This window comes from Poeciliopsis prolifica, unplaced genomic scaffold, assembly GCF_027474105.1.
Source record: "Poeciliopsis prolifica strain line A6 unplaced genomic scaffold, Auburn_PproV2 SCAFFOLD009, whole genome shotgun sequence".
NCBI classification, from domain to species: Eukaryota; Metazoa; Chordata; class Actinopteri; order Cyprinodontiformes; family Poeciliidae; genus Poeciliopsis; species Poeciliopsis prolifica.
Window position 1 is genome coordinate 11,021,199 of NW_026562384.1, and position 23,751 is coordinate 11,044,949.

At 40.4% G+C, this 23,751-nt stretch overlaps 2 protein-coding genes and 1 pseudogene across 15 annotated transcripts in view; all 3 read left to right on the forward strand.

The window, feature by feature from the left end:
* The window catches only part of LOC129362983 (protocadherin alpha-C2-like), a 181,209-nt gene that overhangs the window by 145,344 nt on the left and 12,114 nt on the right, over nt 1–23,751 (forward strand). Inside the window, exon 1 of one of the 14 annotated variants that reach the window (XM_055034889.1) lies at nt 18,876–21,653. The exons of the other annotated variants lie outside the window; for them this stretch is intronic. Within the exon in view, the coding sequence (XP_054890864.1) occupies nt 19,113–21,653 (2,541 nt within the window). The 5' untranslated portion in view covers nt 18,876–19,112. Of the gene's footprint in view, nt 1–18,875; nt 21,654–23,751 lie in introns of those variants that run through there. 14 annotated transcript variants of the gene reach the window in all.
* Nucleotides 113–2,376, forward strand: LOC129363016 (protocadherin alpha-3-like). The gene has a single exon (XM_055034907.1). The coding sequence runs from the start codon at nt 248–250 to the stop codon at nt 2,273–2,275; it is 2,028 nt and encodes a 675-aa protein (XP_054890882.1). The 5' UTR covers nt 113–247; the 3' UTR covers nt 2,276–2,376.
* Nucleotides 3,216–5,860, forward strand: LOC129362985 (protocadherin alpha-3-like; annotated as a pseudogene).

The following is a 23,751-nucleotide window of genomic DNA, read 5'->3' on the forward strand; positions in this document are numbered from 1 at the left end:
TTATACGTTTCTCACAGTCTGTAGTTATGGCGCAAGGGGTCGCTGACGACCACGATATTTTGAAACCTATTTATTTTTTTTGTCTCCTCCTTTCTTTAATGCGTCACACAAGAGTTGGTGTTCTTTGTTTGAGAAGGAACCATGGTTGATAGTCGGAGAGTGGAGACATTTGTTTCGACAGTTGTTAGGACCGGGTGGTGTCACTTCAGAAACAATCAGGATATCGTATATTTATCTTAAGTCAGCGATGAGCAGAAGACGGAATAATGGGATTTTATTTCTTCTGCTCGTGTTGTTTGCATCCGACTGGTCTACAGCTCAGATATCCTACTCGATCACCGAGGAGGCGGACAAAGGAACTGTTGTCGGGAACCTCGCAAAGGATTTAAACGTCAACGTCCGAGACTTGCAAAGCAGGAATCTAAATATTGTGTCGGGACACAGTAAGAAATACTTCGAAGCTAATTTTAAAACAGGAGAGCTTTATGTCAGTGAGAGAATAGATCGAGAAGAGCTTTGTCTGAACACTGTTAAATGCACTTTAAGTCTTGAGGCCATACTGAGTGATCCTGTAGTGCATAAACGCATCGAGGTGGTGATTAATGACGTGAACGACAACGCGCCTGCTTTTGCAGAGAAATCGTTTTCTCTCAATATTTCTGAATCTTCACCAACGGGCGAGCGCTTCTTGCTGCCTTTGGCAGTCGATGCAGATTCAGGCAGCAATTCTGTAAATGCGTACAAGCTCAGTGTAAATGAGTACTTTTCCCTAGATGTACAGAGCGGCGGAGAACACAGCGCATCTGCTGAATTAGTGCTGCTGAAAGCTTTAGACCGAGAGAAACAAGCAACTATTAAACTGACACTCACCGCAGTGGATGGCGGTAGGCCTCCAAAAACTGGAACCCTCCAAATCATTGTTAATATTCTCGATGTGAACGATAACACGCCGTCTTTCAGCAAATCACTTTACAAAGCTAGCGTTTACGAAAATGCTCCAATCGGGACTATTGTTATTCAGCTCAATGCTACAGATTTAGATGAAGGGGAAAACGGAAAAGTAACGTACTCTTTCTTTAAACGTGCAAACTTTAACCCATCTCAAATCTTTTTCATAAATGAAGAAACCGGAGATATCAGCGTTAAAGGTGAATTAGATTATGAAGCGCAGTCAGCGTATGAAATACATGTCCAAGTCACAGACAAAGGTGCGTCACCTCGGAGATCAAATGCAAAGCTTTTGATTGAAGTAGTGGATGTAAACGATAACACCCCAGAAATCGTTGTAACATCACTGATGAACCCAGTTAAAGAAGATGCAGATATAGGAAGTGTTGTTGCATTGGTTACAGTCACGGATAAAGACGGTGGTAAAAACGGTCAAACTCGATGTAAGCTTCTTGGTTCAACTCCTTTCAAGTTAAATAGTAATTATAAGAGTTATTACTCTTTAGTTGTAGATGGACCCCTTGATCGAGAAGCACAACCTTCTTACAATATCACAATCATAGCTAATGATGACGGGGTTCCATCATTTTCCACCACCGCTGTTATCAATGTACAAATCTCTGACGTCAATGATAACGCGCCCAATTTCGTGGAATCCGTGATCAATATTTACGTGAAAGAAAACAGCCCCGTAGGAGCCAGTATTTTTAAAATAAGCGCAGTTGATCCTGATATAAATGAAAACGCGAGAGTAACTTATTCACTAGAAGGTGATGCCAAAAAACTCCCCGTGACGTCGTTTATAAACATTAACTCGGATACTGGAGAAATAATCAGTCTGCAATCTTTTAATTATGAAGAATTGAAAACATTCCAATTTAAAGTTAAGGCTACAGACTCTGGTGTCCCTCCGCTCAGTAGCAATGCGACTGTCAATGTTTGTATTCTGGATGAAAATGATAATAATCCAACTATTTTAGCTCCTTATTCTGAGCACGGCTCTGTTAACAGTGAGACCATCCCTTATTCTGCTGAAGCGGGATACTTTGTAGCAAAGATCAGGGCTGTGGACGCAGATTCTGGATACAACGCGCTGCTTTCTTATCACCTGTCGGAGCCCAAAGGAAACAACCTGTTCAGGATCGGAACCAGCACCGGAGAAATCAGGACTAAGAGGAGAATGAGTGACAATGACCTGAAAAGTCACCCATTGGTGGTGTTAGTTTCTGATAATGGAGAACCTTCTCTGTCAGCCACTGTTTCTATTGATGTGATGGTGGTTGAAACACAGCTGATGTCCAGACTCAGTTCAGACATGTTCCTATAAAGGAGGACAACTTCTCTGATTTGAACTTGTATCTACTGATCGCCATCGTGTCAGTGTCTGTGATCTTTCTGCTGAGTCTCATCAGTTTAATAGCTGTCAGATGCCACAGGACAGACAGTGATTTCAGCAGGTACAGCGCCCCCATGATCACCACCCATCCTGACGGGAGCTGGTCTTACTCTAAAGCTACTCAGCAGTATGACGTGTGTTTCAGCTCAGACACACTGAAGAGTGACGTAGTGGTTTTCCCCGCACCGTTTCCACCTGTAGATGCTGAACTGATCAGTATTAATGGAGGAGACACTTTTACCAGAACTCAGACTTTACCAAGCAAAGACAAGGTAAGGAAGGCAGAAATAGCATTTGTTTGAATAAAGTAAAATATTCATATTATAGTCTTTCATCTTATTTGAAAGCTTGTTTTACTCACTCTTTTTTTTGGGGGGGGTAACCCACCTTTAAATATTTCATTGTAATTTAACCATTTTTCTCATATCCAAAATATATTTTAGCAGTCCTGCTGTTCATAGCTTGTCTATTGCTGTACTCGTTTTTCCGTGGAGGTCTTTGTTGGCGAGATTATGTCAACTTTTCGTTTTGCTGAATACATTCTTCGATTGCTAATTAGTCTTTCAGATGTTTAAGACAGGGAATGTATTTTAGTGAATGTTTTTGAACTTAAGACTTCAAACACGAACATAATAGTTGTCCAGCAGCGGACTCTGTCCATGGTGCTGATTTCTGGACATTGTCGGTGTGTTGGTAACTGGTGTGGTTATTATACTATTGAAGATGTCAGCGCAATCTCTGTTTTTTGTCTTTAAAATGGGTGACCTGAAAATAACTCTATTTCCGCCTTTATTGGTGCAATAATCAGCGAATGTTTTTTTTTCTTCATATCTAATGTTCCGCTAAAATTCCTATCATTATTTAGCTGAACTGTAATGATTTAGTTATATATTAGAAACAGCACTTGGTGTCGCTGGAGACCATAAATTTATGGGTGGCTCTATTTTTTTCTTTTTCTTTTTTTTTGTGTTCAGACTCCTCCTTTCCATGTGTAGCCATAGTGAATCGCTGCTTTGTGAGGAAACGCTTTCGGTCTCGCTGCAGAGAGGATTCCGTCTTTCATTTACCGCAACATGGACGTGTTCTAAAATTATTTTATTTTATTTTATTTTTCGTGGTTTGGCAGCAATGGGACGTGGGGGACATACAGGCGCAATCTGGACAAACATTTGGCTTCTGCTTTATGTCTGTGGCGCGTGCACAGCGCTGCTCTCGTTCTCCATTCCCGAGGAGGTTGACAAAGGAACAGTGGTGGGAAATCTCGCTAAGCATTTACAGGTCAGCGTGGGCGAGTTGGAAAGACGGGATTTACGAATTGTCTCCGGGAACTTCAAGAAGTATTTCGACTTGGATTTGAAAGCCGGTACGCTGTATGTTTGCGACAGGATTGATCGCGAAGAGCTTTGTCCAAACTCGGAGAAATGTTTCCTGAACATAGAAGCCATGTTGAGCGATCCTTTGCATCTGCATCGCATCGAGGTTCAGATAACGGACATTAATGACAATGCACCATATTTTCTTGACAAGGAAATAAACTTGAATATTTCAGAATCCTCTTCTCCCGGAGAGAGGTATTTGCTCCCGATGGCAAACGACGCGGATTCGGGGAATAACGGAGTGAAAACCTACAAGCTGAGTTCCAGTGAATATTTCTTGCTTGACATACAAAGCGGAGGACAGCACAGTGAATCTGCCGAATTAGTGCTGCAAAAGTCGTTAGACAGAGAGAAAAATGCTGCAAGTCACCTAACATTAATTGCTCTCGACGGAGGTAAACCTGCCAAAACGGGGACATTAAAGATCACTGTACATATACTGGATATTAATGACAATGCTCCAGTGTTTAGTCAGTCGTTGTATAAAGTCAAGGTTCTTGAAAACACCCCTTTGCAGACCTCCATTCTCACTGTCAGTGCTGAAGATTCAGATGAAGGAATTAACAGTGAAATATTATATTCCTTTATTAGAAGAGGAAATATCAATCCGGATGCTTTATTCTCAATAAACCCAGACACGGGGGAAATAAATGTGATAGGACAGATTGACTATGAGGAAACTGCGGCATATGATATCCGCTTGCAAGCCAGAGATAAAGGCACGCCGTCAAGGAGTGTTCACGGTAAAATGCTAGTGGAAGTGATTGATGTGAATGACAACATACCCGAGATTGTGATCACGTCCCTGATGATTCCAGTTAAAGAAGATGCTGAGACAGGAACTGTTGTTGCTCTGGTGACTGTCACTGACAAAGATGGGGGTAAAAATGGTATGACCAGAGCTCAGGTCATTGGGTCGGTTCCTTTTAAGCTAAAGCTAAATTATAAAAATTATTATTCATTAACAGTTGATGGACCTCTTGATAGAGAGAGTGTTTCTCACTATAATGTCACAATTTATGCTATAGATGACGGCAATCCGCCCCTTTCTAGTACAAATGTTATCCCTGTTCAAATTTCAGATGTTAACGATAATGCCCCTAATTTTTCAGATTCTGTAATCAATGTTTATATCAAAGAGAATAGTGCACCTGGAACGAATATTGGAATTATAGTGGCACATGACCCAGATGAGGCAGAAAATGCTAAAATAAGATATTCATTATTAGGTAACTTTGCAAAGAATATTCCAATAAATTCAGTTTTAAACATAAACTCTCAAACTGGAGATATTTTCTCTCTGGAGTCTTTTAACTATGAGGAGTTAAAAACATTTCAGTTTAAAGTTCTAGCAAATGATTCTGGTGTTCCTCAGCTAAGTAGTAATGTGACTGTTAATATTTGTATTCTGGATGAAAATGATAATAATCCAACTATTTTAGCTCCTTATTCTGAGCACGGCTCTGTTAACAGTGAGACCATCCCTTATTCTGCTGAAGCGGGATACTTTGTAGCAAAGATCAGGGCTGTGGACGCAGATTCTGGATACAACGCGCTGCTTTTTATCACCTGTCGGAGCCCAAAGGAAACAACCTGTTCAGGATCGGAACCAGCACCGGAGAAATCAGGACTAAGAGGAGAATGAGCGACAATGACCTGAAAAGTCACCCACTGGTGGTGTTAGTTTCTGATAATGGAGAACCTTCTCTGTCAGCCACTGTTTCTATTGATGTGATGGTGGTTGAAAGCACAGCTGATGTCCAGACTCAGTTCAGACATGTTCCTATAAAGGAGGACAACTTCTCTGATTTGAACTTGTATCTACTGATCGCCATCGTGTCAGTGTCTGTGATCTTTCTGCTGAGTCTCATCAGTTTAATAGCTGTCAGATGCCACAGGACAGACAGTGATTTCAGCAGGTACAGCGCCCCCATGATCACCACCCATCCTGACGGGAGCTGGTCTTACTCTAAAGCTACTCAGCAGTATGACGTGTTTCAGCTCAGACACACTGAAGAGTGACGTAGTGGTTTTCCCCGCACCGTTTCCACCTGTAGATGCGGAACTGATCAGTATTAATGGGAGTGATACTTTTACCAGAACTCAGACTTTACCAAACACAGAGAAGGTAAGAAATTAAGGAACACTATTTCAAAACCTTTTCATTACATTTGTAACTTTTTAATTGTTTTGGTTAGTCAAATACAGTTATTATTTCATGTTTCTTGAAAGTGTTTTTGATCCACAATGAATGAGTAATTCATTCATTATGATGTGACTCTTCTCACCTGTCTTAGGTAACAGCCAAAGTATTTTTTTTCCAATCATAGTTTTTCAAAACAGGAAATTACCACCTCTTTTTTGCTAAAAAGATACTTCAGGGAAAAAAATCAATTTTGATTTTAAAAAAATGACAGGCAATTATTTGAGGACGGTGACAGCCTTTGAATTTTTAATTTTGGCATCTGTTGTTTGCCTCCTTCTCTTTAAAAAAAGTGAAAAATTCAAACAATTTTGTCTGGGATGACTTAAAGTCATCATAATAATTGAATAAACTTTTTTTACACGTTATTTCACTTCAAATCGCCACCAGGTGTCACTGTGAACTGTTGGCGTTTTAACTCATTTTGTCCATGCGCAATGCTCCTCCTTTAAGAGAGAGCTTCAAGCTCTTTGTTTGGGAATCCGTGAGTAACGTCCTCACCCCACTATCGCTACAGTCATGGAAATATGATAACCCCGGAATGATTTACAACCATTTATTTCGTGTGTTTTGTCAGATCCGGACATAATGGGTCAAGGAAAGACGACCCCGACGTGGATTTATAATTTGTTTTTTCTATTGCACATCCTGATGATCGCAGAGGCAGATATTGTATATTCGATTACGGAGGAATCGAGTCCGGGTACGGTTGTTGGGAACCTGGCGAAGGATTTACAGCTTGATGTTCAAGAACTGGAAGAAAGGCATTTTCAGATTTCGGGACCTAATAAGAAATACTTTGATGTGAACATTAAGACCGGAGCACTGCTGGTGAAAGACAGGATAGACCGAGAGGAGCTCTGCGCTCGTAAAGCCAAATGCTCCCTGGAAGTGGAAGCCATTGTGAATTCTCCGCTAAATCTTTACCGGTTTGAAGTTAAAATTGTGGATATAAACGACAACACGCCCTCATTCAGGATACCAGAGATTGATCTGAACGTGTCTGAGTCGGCTTTTACTGGAGAAAAATTTGCTCTTCCGAAGGCATTTGACGCAGACGTCGGCGTGTTTTCAGTAAAGGCTTACAAACTAAGCCATAATGAACATTTTGCGCTGGATGTACAAAACGCAGGCGACCCAACTGTGTCTGTTGAAATGACTCTGCAGAAACCTTTAGATCGAGAAAAACAGTCACTGATAAAATTAACCCTAACAGCTACAGATGGAGGTAAACCTAATAAATCGGGGACATTAGTCATTAATGTTAATGTGCAAGACGTTAATGACAATATTCCAGTATTTGACAAACCTCTGTACAAAGTCAGAGTGCCAGAAAATACTCCGTTAGGCGGAGCTGTCATTTCTGTGCATGCAAGAGACTTAGACGAAGGTCTCAATGGAGAAATACAGTATTCTTTTATAAACCAGGATGATGATAACAACGTCAATAAATTTTCCATTGATCCAACTACCGGAGAGATTACTATAAAAGATGAGCTAGACCACGAAAAGAACAACGCGGTTGAACTCCGGGTTCAAGCAAAAGACAAAGGTCCATTCCCAAGAGCATCTCATTGTAAAGTACTAGTTGAAATAACAGACATAAACGACAATCCACCAGAAATATCTGTGACATCGTTGGTCAATGTTCTGAGGGAGGATGCACCTCTCGACACGATGGTCGGACTTTTAACAGTTAAAGATCCGGATGCAGATAAAAACGGCGTCGTTCAGGTGAAAATTGCTAATGTCGTTCCCTTTACAATTAAGAACACGTATAAAAATCATTACTCTTTACTGGTGGATGGAGCGCTTGACAGAGAAAAGGTTTCCGAATATAATGTAACAATAACCGCGATGGACGAAGGACTGCCGCCTCTCTCCAGCACCAACGTGATTACGGTTCATGTATCAGACGTCAATGACAACGCGCCGCGCTTTAAGGAAAGAGTGATCAATATTTTTGTGAAAGAAAACGGACCAGTTGGCGATGTTTTTTATACCTTAACTGCGGATGATCCTGATGTAGACGAAAATGGAAAGGTGACGTTTTCGTTAATTAGTAATATTAATAATGATAATCAAAGAAAAGAATATATAGAACCAGTTGTTAACGTAAAATCAGACACTGGAGAAATAATCAGTCTGCAGTCTTTTAACTATGAAGAGTTGAAAACATTTCAATTTAAAGTTCAGGCTACAGACTCTGGTGTTCCTCCGCTCAGCAGCAACGTTACTGTTAATGTTTTAGTCTTGGATGAAAATGATAATCCAACTATTTTAGCTCCTTATTCTGAACACGGCTCTGTTAACAGTGAGACCATCCCTTATTCTGCTGAAGCGGGATACTTTGTAGCAAAGATCAGGGCTGTGGACGCAGATTCTGGATACAACGCGCTGCTTTCTTATCACCTGTCGGAGCCCAAAGGAAACAACCTGTTCAGGATCGGAACCAGCACCGGAGAAATCAGGACTAAGAGGAGAATGAGCGACAATGACCTGAAAAGTCACCCATGGTGGTGTTAGTTTCTGATAATGGAGAACCTTCTCTGTCAGCCACTGTTTCTATTGATGTGATGGTGGTTGAAAGCACAGCTGATGTCCAGACTCAGTTCAGACATGTTCCTATAAAGGAGGACAACTTCTCTGATTTGAACTTGTATCTACTGATCGCCATCGTGTCAGTGTCTGTGATCTTTCTGCTGAGTCTCATCAGTTTAATAGCTGTCAGATGCCACAGGACAGACAGTGATTTCAGCAGGTACAGCGCCCCCATGATCACCACCCATCCTGACGGGAGCTGGTCTTACTCTAAAGCTACTCAGCAGTATGACGTGTGTTTCAGCTCAGACACACTGAAGAGTGACGTAGTGGTTTTCCCCGCCCCGTTTCCACCTGTAGATGCTGAACTGATCAGTATTAATGGGAGTGATACTTTTACCAGAACTCAGACTTTACCAAACACAGACAAGGTAAGATTTGACCCGTGTTAAAATCGTCCTCTCCTGTTTGTCTTTTAATTCCATCTACTGTGACCAGCCAGTTCACCATGGACAGCGATATGTTTGGCCACTGTCCTTGGTGCTGAAACCATTCCTCTTCACACTTCTCAGTTTTGAAATGACTGATTTATTCAACAAATTACAGCTCAAAACTTAAATGTATTCTCCCGAAAATATTGCTTTATGTAATTTAACAATTCACACAAAATAAGTTAGAGAAAAAAAATCACAGCCACCATTTTCATGCAGAGGGTTACCTTTTCCAATACTTTTTTTTATTGGCCCTTTGTGTATTTCTTGCTAAACTGTGTTCTCCTATTGCATCAGAAGTAGCTATTAAGTTTGGATCTGTAGTATTCATCTCAGGTGTATATTTGCAATGCCTCACAATGCCTCTTTAGCATTTGAAATTATTTCAAATAAACTTGTATTTCATGGCAGACAAATACAAGTTTATGTACAACTGTAAAATTAAAGTAAGACTATACATGGCTTCTTTGTTTGAAATGTAAAAAGTGTTACATGTTGATATTGAGTCATTATTTGCTGAACTACCTTTGGCTATAATAATATCTGAGAACTGTTGGGACATGTCTCTGGTGGCTACTTATTTGTGTTTCTATAGACTGAAAAATTTCCAAAGTTTTATTGCTCAATCTTTGTCCTACTGAATGGCAAGCAACTGTGAAAAGTAGTTGAATACTTGTGCCATGAAATTTTATGTGGTTTAGGTCTGGCCCTCAACGGTTGGAATCTTACACATCAAGATGATTTAATCTAAATGATTGTGGCTCTCCCTGTGTGTTTGAAGTTGCACAACACGAAGGTGAACCTCTGTCATAGTCTGAAATCTTCTCTTTTTATTTAGCTCAGTTCATCATCACAGGTGCTACCTCAGGTGACGAAGATGCCCTGATCACCATCTTCCATGCTGTTGCTGTGTCCTCAACATGACTTATGGCATTTAAGTTGTTCTCTTCAAGCACTGGCTTTCTACTAGTCACACTTCCATAAAGGCCAGACATGTTTAGCGCGCTGTGATGTGTAATAAAACTCCACTTTCTTGGCTTGTCAATTTAGGTGGAGAAGCGTGTCTTATTCAGTTCCCAATTGTGATATTCTTATTCTTATTCTTTCAATTTATTGATGATGATTTCAACAGTAATCAGTGAGATGTTCAAAGATTTGAAACTCTGAACAACAATTATCTGACCCTGGATTTGTCCAGAGTTTCAGATTCTTATCTGTCATTATCATATGTATTGTTATTTTGGAGCACCTTCTACTTTTACCACAACCACCACTACTACTACTACTACTATTACAAAAAAAAATAAAATAAAATAAAATAAATAAATAATAATAATGACACAAAACATTAAGCAAAATTCAAGATTGACAGAATAGGCAATAAATTTAGAAAACAAAGGCTTGTTCGCTGCAATAAAAAGCCTATTTTTAACATTGGGTTTTTAAGAGAGACTTCAAACCATTTAGCGATCCAGCAGACCTCATAGAAATAAAAAAAATACTTTTCCAGACCCTCAGGCCTGCAACTGAGAAAGTAGTTTCCTCTGGTCTCAAGCCATGTCCTGGGAAATCCTCAAAGCTCTTCTAAAAATGAAATCTCCACTCTCAGCAACTTTTGTCCAGACCTTACTGCAGTGCAGTGTAGGGACACATAATGTAACTGACAACACTTTTATTCTGACGTGTTTTTTTTTTTTCTGCTTAGACAAGTTGTGACATCTACTATGAAAAAACAGACGCCCTGACACGAAAGCTAGCATACGTGATATTTCAAAAATAATTTATTTTACACTTGCACTTTTCATGTGCATGAAATCAAGTTTTATTTATATCACATAATCTCTGTGTGAGACATGAACCAATTCATAACATTTTTAGATACAAACGCTTTCCACATAAAGAGAACATTACATGTGCTACTAATGTTACGATTGTCTCAGATGCTAACATTTGCTCTCATTGTTCTTTTTTGTTATAGATTTGTTCATCCTTTATTTTGATTTATTATTATTTTTCTTTAATTCTGCTTGAATCTGCTTGATCATAGCCTGACCTATAATGTTCTCTACTCTCTGGATGCTACAAAACGCATCAATATAAATTCTAGCCTATTAGGGAAAATGTTCATACATCTGTGCATTCTGAGAGACTGCAAAGTTTTGCAGGTTCTCTGTGTAATGAGTCTGGTCTTCTGTTTGATCCCCTACTGCTCCCATTCTGGTGTATTGTTTTTGTTTACAGCTGTGTTGCATACTTTGTCAGAAAACCTGATAAGCTTCATTCCGAGGAAAGGCTGAATCATGACATCCATTGCTCAGGCGTCTCTTTTCTCTTCCGTATCCTCCATGTTGATGAATTCCTCCCCTCCCCCCGCTTGCACACTCCCTCCTGATGAAGGGGAGCAGCTGAAGGAGCTAACAGGAAATTAACTCCAATTCTTCAGACATGCATGCTCTCAGCTGTGGAGCGCTGTAAATCTGATTTAATATATTTTCATTACTGTCTTTAATGTGTTTACAAAGCCCGGTTCCGTGTCAAGTCAAGTGGGCTTTAGTCCCGAAGCTGGTCGCGCATTCATTTTTACATGTTTAGGCGTAATCATAGAATATATAATAGGCCTACTGCGTTTTGCCGGTGGTTTGGGTTCAGGTAATCACAGTCAGGTTTGGTGGCTCAGTTTTTTTTTTTTTTTTTTTTTTTTTATTGTTGTGTTTTTTTCAATGGCTTTATAGTGTGACCCACTCAGTCGCTATGACCTCATTTCAGGGAGTGGTTCAAGACACAAAGTCGTGCAATCATCTGTCAAAGCTTCAGTCATTTATGTTTTGTTTCGTTCTTGGCTGGGGAGAAGAGTGAAAGCCAGCTCCGTCCCCTCTCACACACACGCGGAATATTGCTCATAACGTCTATCAGGTTATGATAAGTGGGTCAGCGCGGCAGCACGCCACGGGCGCCATCAGACTGATCTTGTATTTGCTGCGCAGTTCTCTATACGTCCGATACGGTCGATGCGCAGTGTTGCACGCACGCTCCGAATCCACTGGTTCCCGAAACCATGTCTGGATCTGTCTCTCTGCGTAAACGCTTCAGCTTGCGCACTGTGTGCTGCGGCTCTCTGTGTCTGAGGTAGAAAGCGGGGGGAGGGGCAGGTAATTTTCCGCTACCCTTTGCAGTAGCAGTAGCGGGGAGCTTTCGTTCCGATCGAGGTATCAGCTCAGCTCGCCTCAGCTCTCCCTCCTGTTCGGCTCTGCGGCTGGGCGGGGCCGGATGTAACCCAATGTCGATCACAGCTGAACCTTCGTTTTAAAGGGCAGGAGGAGGGAGGAGGCTTTTAAATCCAGGCAGTGTCCCAGCTAGGAGCTGCTGGACGGTTTGATTTTACATAAAGAATGCAGTTCAGTGTCTCACTTGCACACACTATTTAAAGACAAAGCCATGAAAGCTCTAGAATGTATATATGATAAAAGCTTCTAACTTTGCCTCCCTTGATGCTGCAACATACATTAAATTATTTATTCTACAGTACATTTGGTTGCTCTCAGCTAAGAGCTTCGCAGTGAGGTGACTGGTCTCCTGCTGCAGAGGCTTTAACTGCAAGTCATTTGCCCAAGATGGGTTCAACAGCTGGGCTAAATGCGTCGTATAAATGTCTCCTCACCCCAAGTGTACACACGTGGGGATCACAGGAGAGCAACAAACTCGCTTTGAGATCCATTTGCCTTTCTGACGCACACATTTCACGGAGCACTTCCTGTTTTTCTCATTGACAAGGGCGTGTCCTTTATGTGAGAGTGAAATTAGGTTGCCATAGAGACTGCTTCTGGGCTGTAATGATGAGCCAGTCTGTTTCCAGGGAGCTGCTGCTGGTACACCCACCCCCACTCTCACTCTCGCTTCCATCCCAGCATGTTTCATATGGATGCAAGGAAGCCGCATGGTTACGACGTGATAAATAAGGAGAGAGGAAGAGAGAGGTGCATGGCACAGATTTGCAGCAACCTTGACAAGATTGTTATTTTTTTTCTTTATTTGGCGTGGAAACAGGAGAAAGCAAATCAAACAAGGGGGAAAGAAAGTGTGATTAGTACAATTCCAGAATGGAAAAGGTTTCACAGAAAGACACAAACACAGCAGCACAGATCTGAGCCTTGAGCATGAGATAGTGAGAAAACCAGGGTATGCAAGAATGAGATGGATAAAAAAACACACACACACACATCAAATGCATGCCCTAAAGCTGAGTGAAAAAATTACAAGCTTACAATCGGTCACACATTAAAGAAAGGCTCTCATCATACATCCCCTATTTCCACCAAGCCTTCTTTCTCACTGGCACTGGAATATTTTTACTCTCATTAAATTATCTTTGTCATGCTCTGCACCACGGGGTCCGTCCTAACCAATCCGGCAGAGATACAAAGCCAGGCCATCCGGAGAGGAAAGTATCCAAAGCCTGCCTGCATTTCCTGATAGCTTTCTTTGGTGCAGCACTGAGGATTTGTTTGATTCATGCCGGAATCAGGACATGCAAGAAGTTGTTTACCCAGCGCTTACTCCCATGGGGAGGGATTTAGGCAGCTTTTTGTTCTCATGACCTTTATTTTTGAAGGAAAGGTACATGTGGGATCAGAACAAACATCCCCACTGAACATCTTCAGTGCTTGCTTGCTTTAAAAACCATACTGAACAAGAATGTGGTTATAATTAAGCTTTAAATGAGCCAATTCTTTCAAAGGTGTGAGAACACAACTCTGTCGTTAAACCTTTTTTTCAGTAACATATGATTATATTCTTTTTGTATACTTAGTTTAATCTTTATATTATTTACTCTATATTTTGAAGAAATTTGTTCAACTAAATAAGTTTAATTGTGCAATGTTTATCTGATGAATGCAGGAAGTGGTGTGTGTTGTCATTGTTTGAACTGGAGACAGACATGTTGTGTGTTTAACCGTCCCCTTGCTTTCACCTCCACACATTGCCCTGTTTCTTTTTTTCTTTTTTTTTTATCCAGCTTTGTCAGTATGGCGCTTGCCCTAGAATAGATAAAGAACTTGACCACCAGGACAGAATGACGTATTCACCTCCCTCTAACCGCCTCCCTTTCTCCCTCTCAAACACACACTGTCATAGATGAGATTATGCTTTAGTACTTTGGCTTAATGGAAAAAGCCTGGGTGGATGAGCAGAGGGAGAGAATCACGTGTTAAATCTTTGCACTACTGATTTCTTCCAACAGAGGGACCAATTTCACCGTCTCTCCCACCTCTTCCTCTGGCTGCCCCTCTGACTGACATAGGGATTAACTTTTCAGAGCTGTTCTCATTGACCTTTTCTTTTTACTGACTCATACACAGCTGGATTTAGGCTTCCTATGATGATGTGTTTTTGCTGCTGCAGTTATTTAATTGCAGTAAAGCAAAGACAAAACAAAAATAAAGCTTTTAAGGTGAATTATCCATTTGACTTTCTATTTTTAATATGTGTTTTATTATTTGGCTTGATCCTATTTTTTGTACCTATTTATTTTGTACCTAAGTATTTTTGTTTGGTTCTTTTGAGGAATTTACTTCCTCCTTGTCATTTAAATTGTAGTTCAAACTAAATAATTTTATTTATGCATTTCTGTTCTGTTACACAACTAGTCAGGTGCATTTTAAACTTGGTATTTTACAATGCCACAGCAGTCACACTTGCCCTGTTGACTAGATTTTGACTGTAACAAGATCAGACTGAAATCTCGGAGACAGCACTTTTCAACGAGGGGACAAGAAAACAAGAAATCCAAGTATTTCTGCCATTCTCCTTAGACAGTCTAAAAATGGAAATGCATGCTTCACTTCTCTGTTCCCATCTGCTCATCAAACTCTTGGCAGAAGAAGACGGTTCCCTGACATTTAAAATTCACGGCGAGAACTGTTAACTATCTTCCAACATTTACTCAGACAAAATAATTTTGTCCTCAGATGCCATTCTACACTGTGTGTGAGAGCACCCAGACCTACAGGCACAAATGCCCTTTATGTTTGCATGGCTGCTTCTGTTTGTATGTGGTGGCTGAGGGAATGATGTAATGAATGAAGATTCATGATAGCCCACTCATGACCAGTTTCTTTGTAGATTTCTTTTGTACTCTGACTCACTAAAATTGGGATTCCATGGAAAAGTCTCCTAGGGGAACTAATACAAATGGTTTTTAGAGTGTCTGCTTACAGTATTAATGAGGTTGGAGAAAATGTTATTAATCTAGTGGGCATACTACATAATTGATGAAATTAGGGTTCTTTCGTATTGGGGCAGATACAGTGAACAAAGAGGAAGCTTCAACTTTAATTTTGGCTTTAATCCATCACATGAATATATTTTCAAAGCTGTTGGTCATATTTTACCCACTTTCTCATTCTGAAAGTACTCAAATGACATCAAATATCTTAGCTGGAGAAGCAGCTGGCTCACTGTGCTGCAGCTAGGCAAAGTCTAGATCTAGGAAAGTGAGAAAAAGGAAAGCAAGTGGGAAATGGACAGAATTGATTTTTATTTTTTTCTGGTCATATCAATTTAAACAAATTTAAGGCGCTTTACACCACAGCCACATAAATCACATTCACAAATGTACACACAACAGTACACTGACATGCATATAGGCTGACAACAAGTGCCTTGCCCTATGACTGAACATTTTGATACTTCAGAAAAGGATCAATTTAAAAAAGAGAGAGAGAGAGAGACAAAGTGAGCCAATTATCTTCCATAAGATTAGCATCTGTTGAACTGAGACAGGCATCTGTCTGCATGTTGAATAGTTTTTGATGGCATTATCTGCAGCACCCCTGAGTGAAAAAATGAAATCTACAGCTGAGAGGCATCCAATTAATGCTGGGACAGATGGATGCTTGTGACGCAGGCACAGGCACAAGGGTGCTGTTCAAAAGTCTCTGATGTGCATAAATTAGAAAAAAGTTGGAAGTCATAAAAAGTGAGACACGTGAAAAGGTCAGGTATAATAGACCTCTGTGTTTATTGTTTGCCAAATAAAAGTCACTGGTCCTCTTTTTTTTTTTAATCACAGCAAAACACGAAGGTTTAATTACCCCACTGGGAAAATCTGTTAAATGTCATGGTTATAACTGTAGATGCACACATGGCGCCATCTTAGATATCCTTCTGCAATTAAAAAATGGGGAAGATAATCCCTTACTACTTAGGGGAATGATTACAACATGATAAATTCAGTTAAGCATTATTAAGTCTTCAACTTTTAAATAGTAATTTACAGAATAGGTGAGCAGTAGCCTGGTAAAAACCAGATACTTGTGCTACACATTGCTTCGTACAGAGGATCTGGGCTCTCCGCTAATGTGAAACAATTGCTTCGTGGATGCATTAACTAGGTTGAGGTTTCAAATTTTACTCAATAGTTAACTTTTGCCCTTAATATATGTAATGCGCTGTTTCAACGGTATGAAATTTACTGGAAATTTCCTGCACTGTAAACCACCATCCTTCACTGCAAAGAAGTGTGGAGCCAAATGAGAAGGCTGCTAATGTTGAGTTTTTGAAAGTGTGACCAACACAGACTGAACAGCTTCATTCATTTCCTCAGCTGTCATTGCTAAAGCTAGAGGCAGACTACAATTCTAAAACAGCACAGAAAATCTAAGTTATCATTCACAACTTCTCCATTACTGGAGGAATCCAAGTCAATGGGAGAAAGTCCAGACTGAAAGTGAAGCAAGATTTGAATCCATTAGAATAACAGAGGAAGGCAATGGCTAGGAGTTGTGATAATTTAAACTAAGATAGGTTAGATTATAACATGTTGGTATATATGTAATTGGATGCAGTGTTGTTGCTAAGTATTTTGGTGTCCTTAGCACAGATGCTCTACAGACCCCCAAATTTTCTGTAGAACATTTGGATTCTGTTTTAATTATGAATTTTGTCACCCAGAATTTAAAGCATTTGAGTTAAAGAAGTCATCAGTCAATCCTTTAAGCTGCATCCAAGTGAGTCACTGTTCTCGCCGTCTCTGGGTGCCAAGAGTTGTCATCGCTGTGGGCAAATTTAGCGTGGGTGAGAGTGGCAAAACACCATGGAAAAGGAATAATGTGGGTGGATAGATTCTCATCTTAGCCCAGTGGCTGTGGTGTACCAAAAGAATTGATGGTTTCACAAAGAGAAGGACATGGCATTTCTGTAGAGCAGAAAGTGCTAAACTTTGGTACATTCTATGCAAACCATTAATTACCAAGCACAGATGCAAAACAAATAACTGTCTTCACTGAGAAACTCCATTAAATGCAGCTAAACTTTGATGTCAGCAACAGACTTAACGTATGTTGATGCATAAAATTGCCTAAAGTTTTTTTATTTTATTTTTGTATTTTGCAGTTATACTCAAAATGTGGGAAGTATTGTCTGAGGACAATGGTTCATAATTTTATCTTAGTGTTTTTACTTAGTGAAAGTAAATACCAATATTTAAAAGTAGAAACATTTTAGTACAAATGTATAGCAATTGGGTTGTTACATTATGTTATGTGTTTTGGAATAAAAAAAAAACAATACTCCTATTAGGATTCATAAATACATTATGGAATACATTATGGATGTTGTAAATATATGTATTATATAAACACAAAGAGGTTGAAATTTCAAAGGCTGAAATTAGACTAATTAACAGGAGGCATCTGTGCTTTTAGCTTCAGATTCTATTTGGGAATTTGTGAAATTTCCTCCAAAAAACCTGCATTTTTTTAAACATCCTCTTGATTATGGTCAGTGTTCTAAAAAGATCCCGTCCTCTGGTTTCAGTGCTTTAAAGCTCTGAAATATAATTATTTAATTCTTGTTTGACATATCACTTCTGGATAGATGCAAACATTTCATTGCTTGTACATGTGACTGTGCAATGACAATAAAGTTGAATTCTATTCTATTCTAGTCTATTCTAAAGTGCATTGTAAGAAAAAAAAAACATACTAAAAAGTACCTCACACATTAGTGCATGTTTGCAGACTTTAGCATGTGAGCAGACAGAATGTGTGTAAATGTTGTCTCTCAGGACAGTTGTGGTGTTTTTGCCAGATGTGCAATGGGGGTCACATCTGGAGTATATTATCTGTGACTTGGCTAAGGACACAAACATTTGTTTCACTAGTTAATTATTAGATCGTTTTCTGCTTTCTGTTAGCATGTAAAAACAAAAGAGTAAAAAAATGAAGTGCATGTTATTGAACAGAGATTTTGCTTTCTGATAGAATAAAATAGATGAATTAATTACACATATGGTTCTGTTAGGAAACTATAACCTGCTATGCTTTGTTCTTCCAACAATTTAGAGCTGTATAACGATGGCATTATAGAGACTCCGACTGACACCGCATTGACAAGGTGCTCGGGTTCCTTTTATTATTATTATTATTTATTTATTTATTTATTTACCTGTTTTTAAAATGATTTGTTACTCCGTTTGCCTTGCTCAGGAGTGATAGTTAAATATCCTCAGCAAGGGAGTATGATAATGGCTGCACATAAATCAGTTTTCCTCGGCTTAAAAAAGGGCGGTGGCGCTGACAAGAGGAGAGAAAGACACACACACACAAAAAACGTTCTTTATTTTTGCTGTATAAATGTTGACATTATGCGGGTGTCAACTGCGGTTCTATTCACATTCTTATTTACATAAACTGAGGCGAAGAACTATAAATAATAATAAAAAATAATAAACATTTAGTTTGTTATTTGCTGTTTGATCGGAGATGCTGAGATGCAGCCAGTACCATTTGAACGAGTGGCGCTCCCTCCCTCTTTGCCCACCGACAGCATCACCGCCACATCCAGGCAGAGCGAAACATAAGGGGAGAGAGAGAGAAAAGCAAGGAGGGAGAGAGAGAGACCAATAGCGATATCTGAGGAAAGGAGACAACCTTGCAGGAGAGATAGAGCAATTCAAAACATTAACCAGACCGACGAGGAAAACATGGACGCAGTGGAAAATCTTCGCCTTATGCCTGCATCACAGAGGATGCGGTGTTCACCCCGCACTGTCGGAGTTATGCACGGACTCTGTTTTTGATGAGGCGGGTGGGGACCCGCAGCAACCTGAGAAGGCGGAACGATTTCTCCGAACCTTCTGCAAATTCTGCCCGCCTGAGATGGCTGGGTCGGTACGATGCTGCTACAGAGTAATGGAGAATATATTTAGCTATTTCTGTGTGTTGACGTTCATGTTAAGTGGCCTTACAAATGCACAAATCCGATACTCAATCCCAGAGGAGCTGGAGAACGGGGCATCGGTCGGTGACATTGTCCGGGATTTGGATCTGGATCTGAAAAAAGTTTCCACTCGACGCATCAAAATCACGTCGGACAGTGGGCGGAAATATTTCACAATAAACCACAAAACCGGCAAGCTGGTGGTGAGTGACCGCATTGACCGGGAAACAGTTTGTGAATTCAGCGGTACCTGTTCACGTAACCTGGAGGTGGTGTTGGAGAACCCGCTGGAAGTGCACAACGTGGAGGTGGAGATATTGGACGTGAACGACAACGAACCCCAGTTCCCTCGAGATGAATACCAGCTTGAGGTGTCAGAGTCTGCTCTCACCGGGTCGCGGTTTCACATCGAGGGAGCTCAAGATGCAGATGAGGGGTCCAACTCCGTGAAACAATACCGACTTATTCCAAACGACCACCTCACTTTGGACTCCATTAAACCCTCCTCCAACAATAATCAAATTGAGCTCATTCTCAAAAGGCCCTTTGACCGGGAGCAGATGCCCTCTCATCAACTTATTCTGACTGCAATAGATGGAGGCACTCCACAGCGAACTGGGTCAGCCAGAATCAATGTCCGTATCCTTGATGCCAATGACAATGTGCCTAAGTTTAACAGTTCAGTGTATAAAGTTAAAGTGCCTGAGAACTCTCCAAATGGGACACTTTTGATTAAGTTAAATGCAACAGACCCAGATGAGGGCTCAAACGGAGAAGTGTTTTATTCTTTTAGTAGCTACACACCTGAAAGAGTCAGACAGGTGTTTTCTATGGACACAAACACAGGGGAGATTAGGGTAAGAAATAATATAGATTATGAGGAGACTAAAACATATGAAATGTACATACAAGCAATGGACAAAGGCCCAGCTCCTGTTGCAGCACACTGTAAAGTAGTCGTAGAAGTGTTGGATGTCAATGATAACATTCCTGAGATTGTACTATCTTCACTTTCCAGCCCTGTGCGTGAGGATGCACGGGCAGACACAGTGGTGGCTTTGATTAGTGTTAACGATGGCGATTCTGGACAAAACAAACAGGTATCCCTAGAGATCATGCCCAACTTGCCTTTTAAGATTAAATCCTTCAGAAACCACTATACTGTGGTCACATCTGCTTTCCTGGACAGGGAAACTATCTCATCATACAATGTTACAGTCAATGCTGTGGATGAGGGCACGCCACCCCTATCATCTCAAATGAGCTTCAAGGTAGATGTTGCAGATGTTAATGATAACCCACCTCGTTTTGAGCAGACATCATATACTGTCTATATTACAGAGAACAATGCTCCTGGGGCATCTCTTTGTGTTGTTAAGGCCATGGATGCTGATGATGCAGAAAATGCACGCATAACTTATACTGTCCTTAATGACAACAATCATGGGATACCTGTAGCCAGCTACGTTAACATCAAACCTGACACAGGTGAGGCCTATGCCCTGCAAGCCTTTGACTTTGAAAAGCTTAGAGAGTTTCACTTTCAGATTAAAGCACAGGACAACGGTGTGCCTCCCCTTAGCCGTGTGGCCACAGTATATGTTTACATTATGGATCAGAACGATCATGTTCCTAGGATTGTCTATCCACCTGCAAATGGAACACTAATGAAAAATGCTGAAGCCGGCCTCTTAGTGAGCAAGGTGACTGCATGGGATGGTGATGCAGGACAGAATGCCTGGCTGTTTTATACCTTGAACCAGAACAACAAAGACCTAGACCTTTTTAAAGTTCATGAGTACACTGGTGAGATCCGCACCACCAGGCGAGTCATGGAAGACAACTCCACTACCTTTGTTCTGACTGTCCTGGTTCGAGACCACGGCATACCACCGCTTTCCTCAACCACCACTATCCATGTGCATGTGATGGACCTTCCTCCGAAGTTTACCCCTGATCCGAAACAGATTGTCAGGCCTGACAGCCCGCTAATGTTTTCACCTGTCACTCTCTACCTCATCATCGCCCTGTGCGCCACAACCTTTGTATTTCTGGTCACTGTCTTTGTTCTTGCCATTGTGCGATGTCATGCCTACTGTAGCCAGACTGGTTCCTGCTCCCCATGTTGTGTATCCCAGAAGAACATGCCAGAGGGTGGCACCTCAGCAGGTGGTGGTGGAGCAAGGGCTGCAGGTGGTGGTGGAGGAGCTGGAGGAGTGCAACAAAACATCAATGTGGCTCTGCGCCGTGACCTCAAAGTGGAGCCGCATTATATTGAAGTGAGAGGAAACGGGTCTTTGACCAAAACGTACTGTTATAAGACGTGCTTGACCGCCACGTCAGGAAGTGACACTTTCATGTTCTACAACACGGGAAGGCCGCACAGTGGCACCTGGGGCTCGGGGTATGTCACCAGCCACAGCGGACAGAGCCAGATATTTGTGCGCCGCCTCAGTATGCCAGATGCAACTGCCATACAGGTGTGTTGTCTGGTGTGATCTTTGTGCTGTGTTTATGCATGACTTTGCATTTATACTGGAGTTTTTGAGATGTTAATTTCTTCTATTTAAGTTTTATTTGTTTTATTCTTTGTATTTTCTCAAACTAATTCATAATGCTCGCCAGTATGGCACATAACTTTATTCCAAATATGTGAGCATATAAATTAGTTATGATTCTTGACAGCTTATATATGGGGTTATATATAAGCTGATTGGACATCTTTTAGGGTTTGATTGGTTGTTTTTTTGAGAAGCTGGAAACTAGACTAGTAAAAACATACTTTGTGTTTTTTTTTCCACACATATTAACATTTTGTCTTTGTGGTGCATTGTGATTTTAAGAGCAATATCTCTACTGTGCATTTTCAGCACAGTCAAGAAAATTTAAATGGGAAATCTATTTATCTACTCAATTGTAATCTCAACCCAGTTTTACTTACTTTGGTGACAAAAAAATCTCTCAGATAGATGCTTATTGTGACTTCGACCCCAGATGTCATGAGCTGTGTGCCACAATATTAAACTGAATTCAGATGGTGCTAGATATTATCCATCTGTGAAGTGTGGAAAATAGAACAGCAATGGCTGCTACTAGATTTCACAGAAGTAAATCTTCTCTTCCTGTCATGGAGCTCTCTGCTATTGAAAAGTCAAAATATTTGAAAAATTGATGAAAAATGTAAAAATATAGTGTGAGGCTTTTCAGCATGTACATTGCATTGATGAATCAAAACTGTCCATTCTATATAAATATATATATATATAATTAAATTTATATATATATATTTCTTTGCAAAACACATTATAAAACAATATTTATACCACTGGAGGAAGAGATAGAGAAGAAGAAATACCCTAAAAATAATAGACACCATAAAGGTTATTGTGCTGTTATACACTGACCTGTTTCTCATTAAATGCCAGTCATGTTTGCACTTGCTGTGTAATTAAATAGCAGCAATGTTTTTTGTTGGCTCTGTGAGAGGATTGGCTGCTTAGAAGCCGATGAGGCGGGGGAGAAAAGGTGATTGGACACAGTGCTGATAGTAGAGGTGTGAGCTCTGTATCCATGGAAGGAACTTTCACTCAGCGATGCGATAATTGAAGAAATGGCAAGAAAAAGGCTGGCGATACTCAGTGTTTTTGATCACACTAATAATAGAAGGGTAGGAAGGATAGGAATATTTACAGGGTAATGGGAATCTATTTAAATATTTATATGGACAGCATAAATTTATTTCATTTTTCTTTGTTTTGGTAGTAATTTCTGTTCAGGTTTCCTGTGTGAAAATCTGAACCTGTTTTCCCTTGGGTGTACAGTAAACTGCAGACATGTTTATGTTCCAGATGATTGTGCTTTATTGTTCATGCAATTCTGTTTACCCCCATAAACACCATACGGCCAAACAGACTAATCTGCCTTTGGCCACTTCAGTGCAACAAAAGAGCAAACAAAGCCGTTTAATCCCATTTTGCAGACAATCTGGTCCTATTTTGAACTGGTTGTTTGTTGTTGCTTACTGTGATTGGAGGGAAATGTAAAAGGTTTCTCCTGACTGTGTGAATATTGTCCGCATTAATATCTTGGTCCCTCGTCTAAACCATTGATCCTTGCATTGATTGCTTGAAGATCAGTGACCGTTTTCATCTAAACATGCCTTGCCTTCAGTTTCTGGCATCTAGACATCCTGCAATGTCTTGTGTCTCTGTCAACCTTCTGCTCCATTGAATTACTACAGGAGATGAAAAACAGGCCTTTCTCATTAAACCAAATATTGAATTCAGAGTGTGATGAATATGGACTGCGGACTCGTGGGGGTCAATGCGGCTGTAGCAGAAAGAGAACATCTGTCAAATTTGAAAGGAAATGAGATTGCAAATGGGTCTCTCATAAACTGCATGGGCAAACAGGGGAAATATGGCGTCCTCACTCAGGTCAGTTTATCTTTCTGAAGGTTAAGAAGGGAAAAAATGCAATCTCATCTTGGTGATATGGTTGGATTAGCAGCCTCTTTTGCTTCCTTTCAAGCATAATCTTTCATCATGAGTAAGCATTTCTTGTTAGAGTTTTCTTTTA

Bases quoted from the DNA above. Each gene is read 5' to 3' on its own strand.
- LOC129363016 (XM_055034907.1), top strand. From the start codon at position 248: ATGAGCAGAAGACGGAATAATGGGATTTTATTTCTTCTGCTCGTGTTG.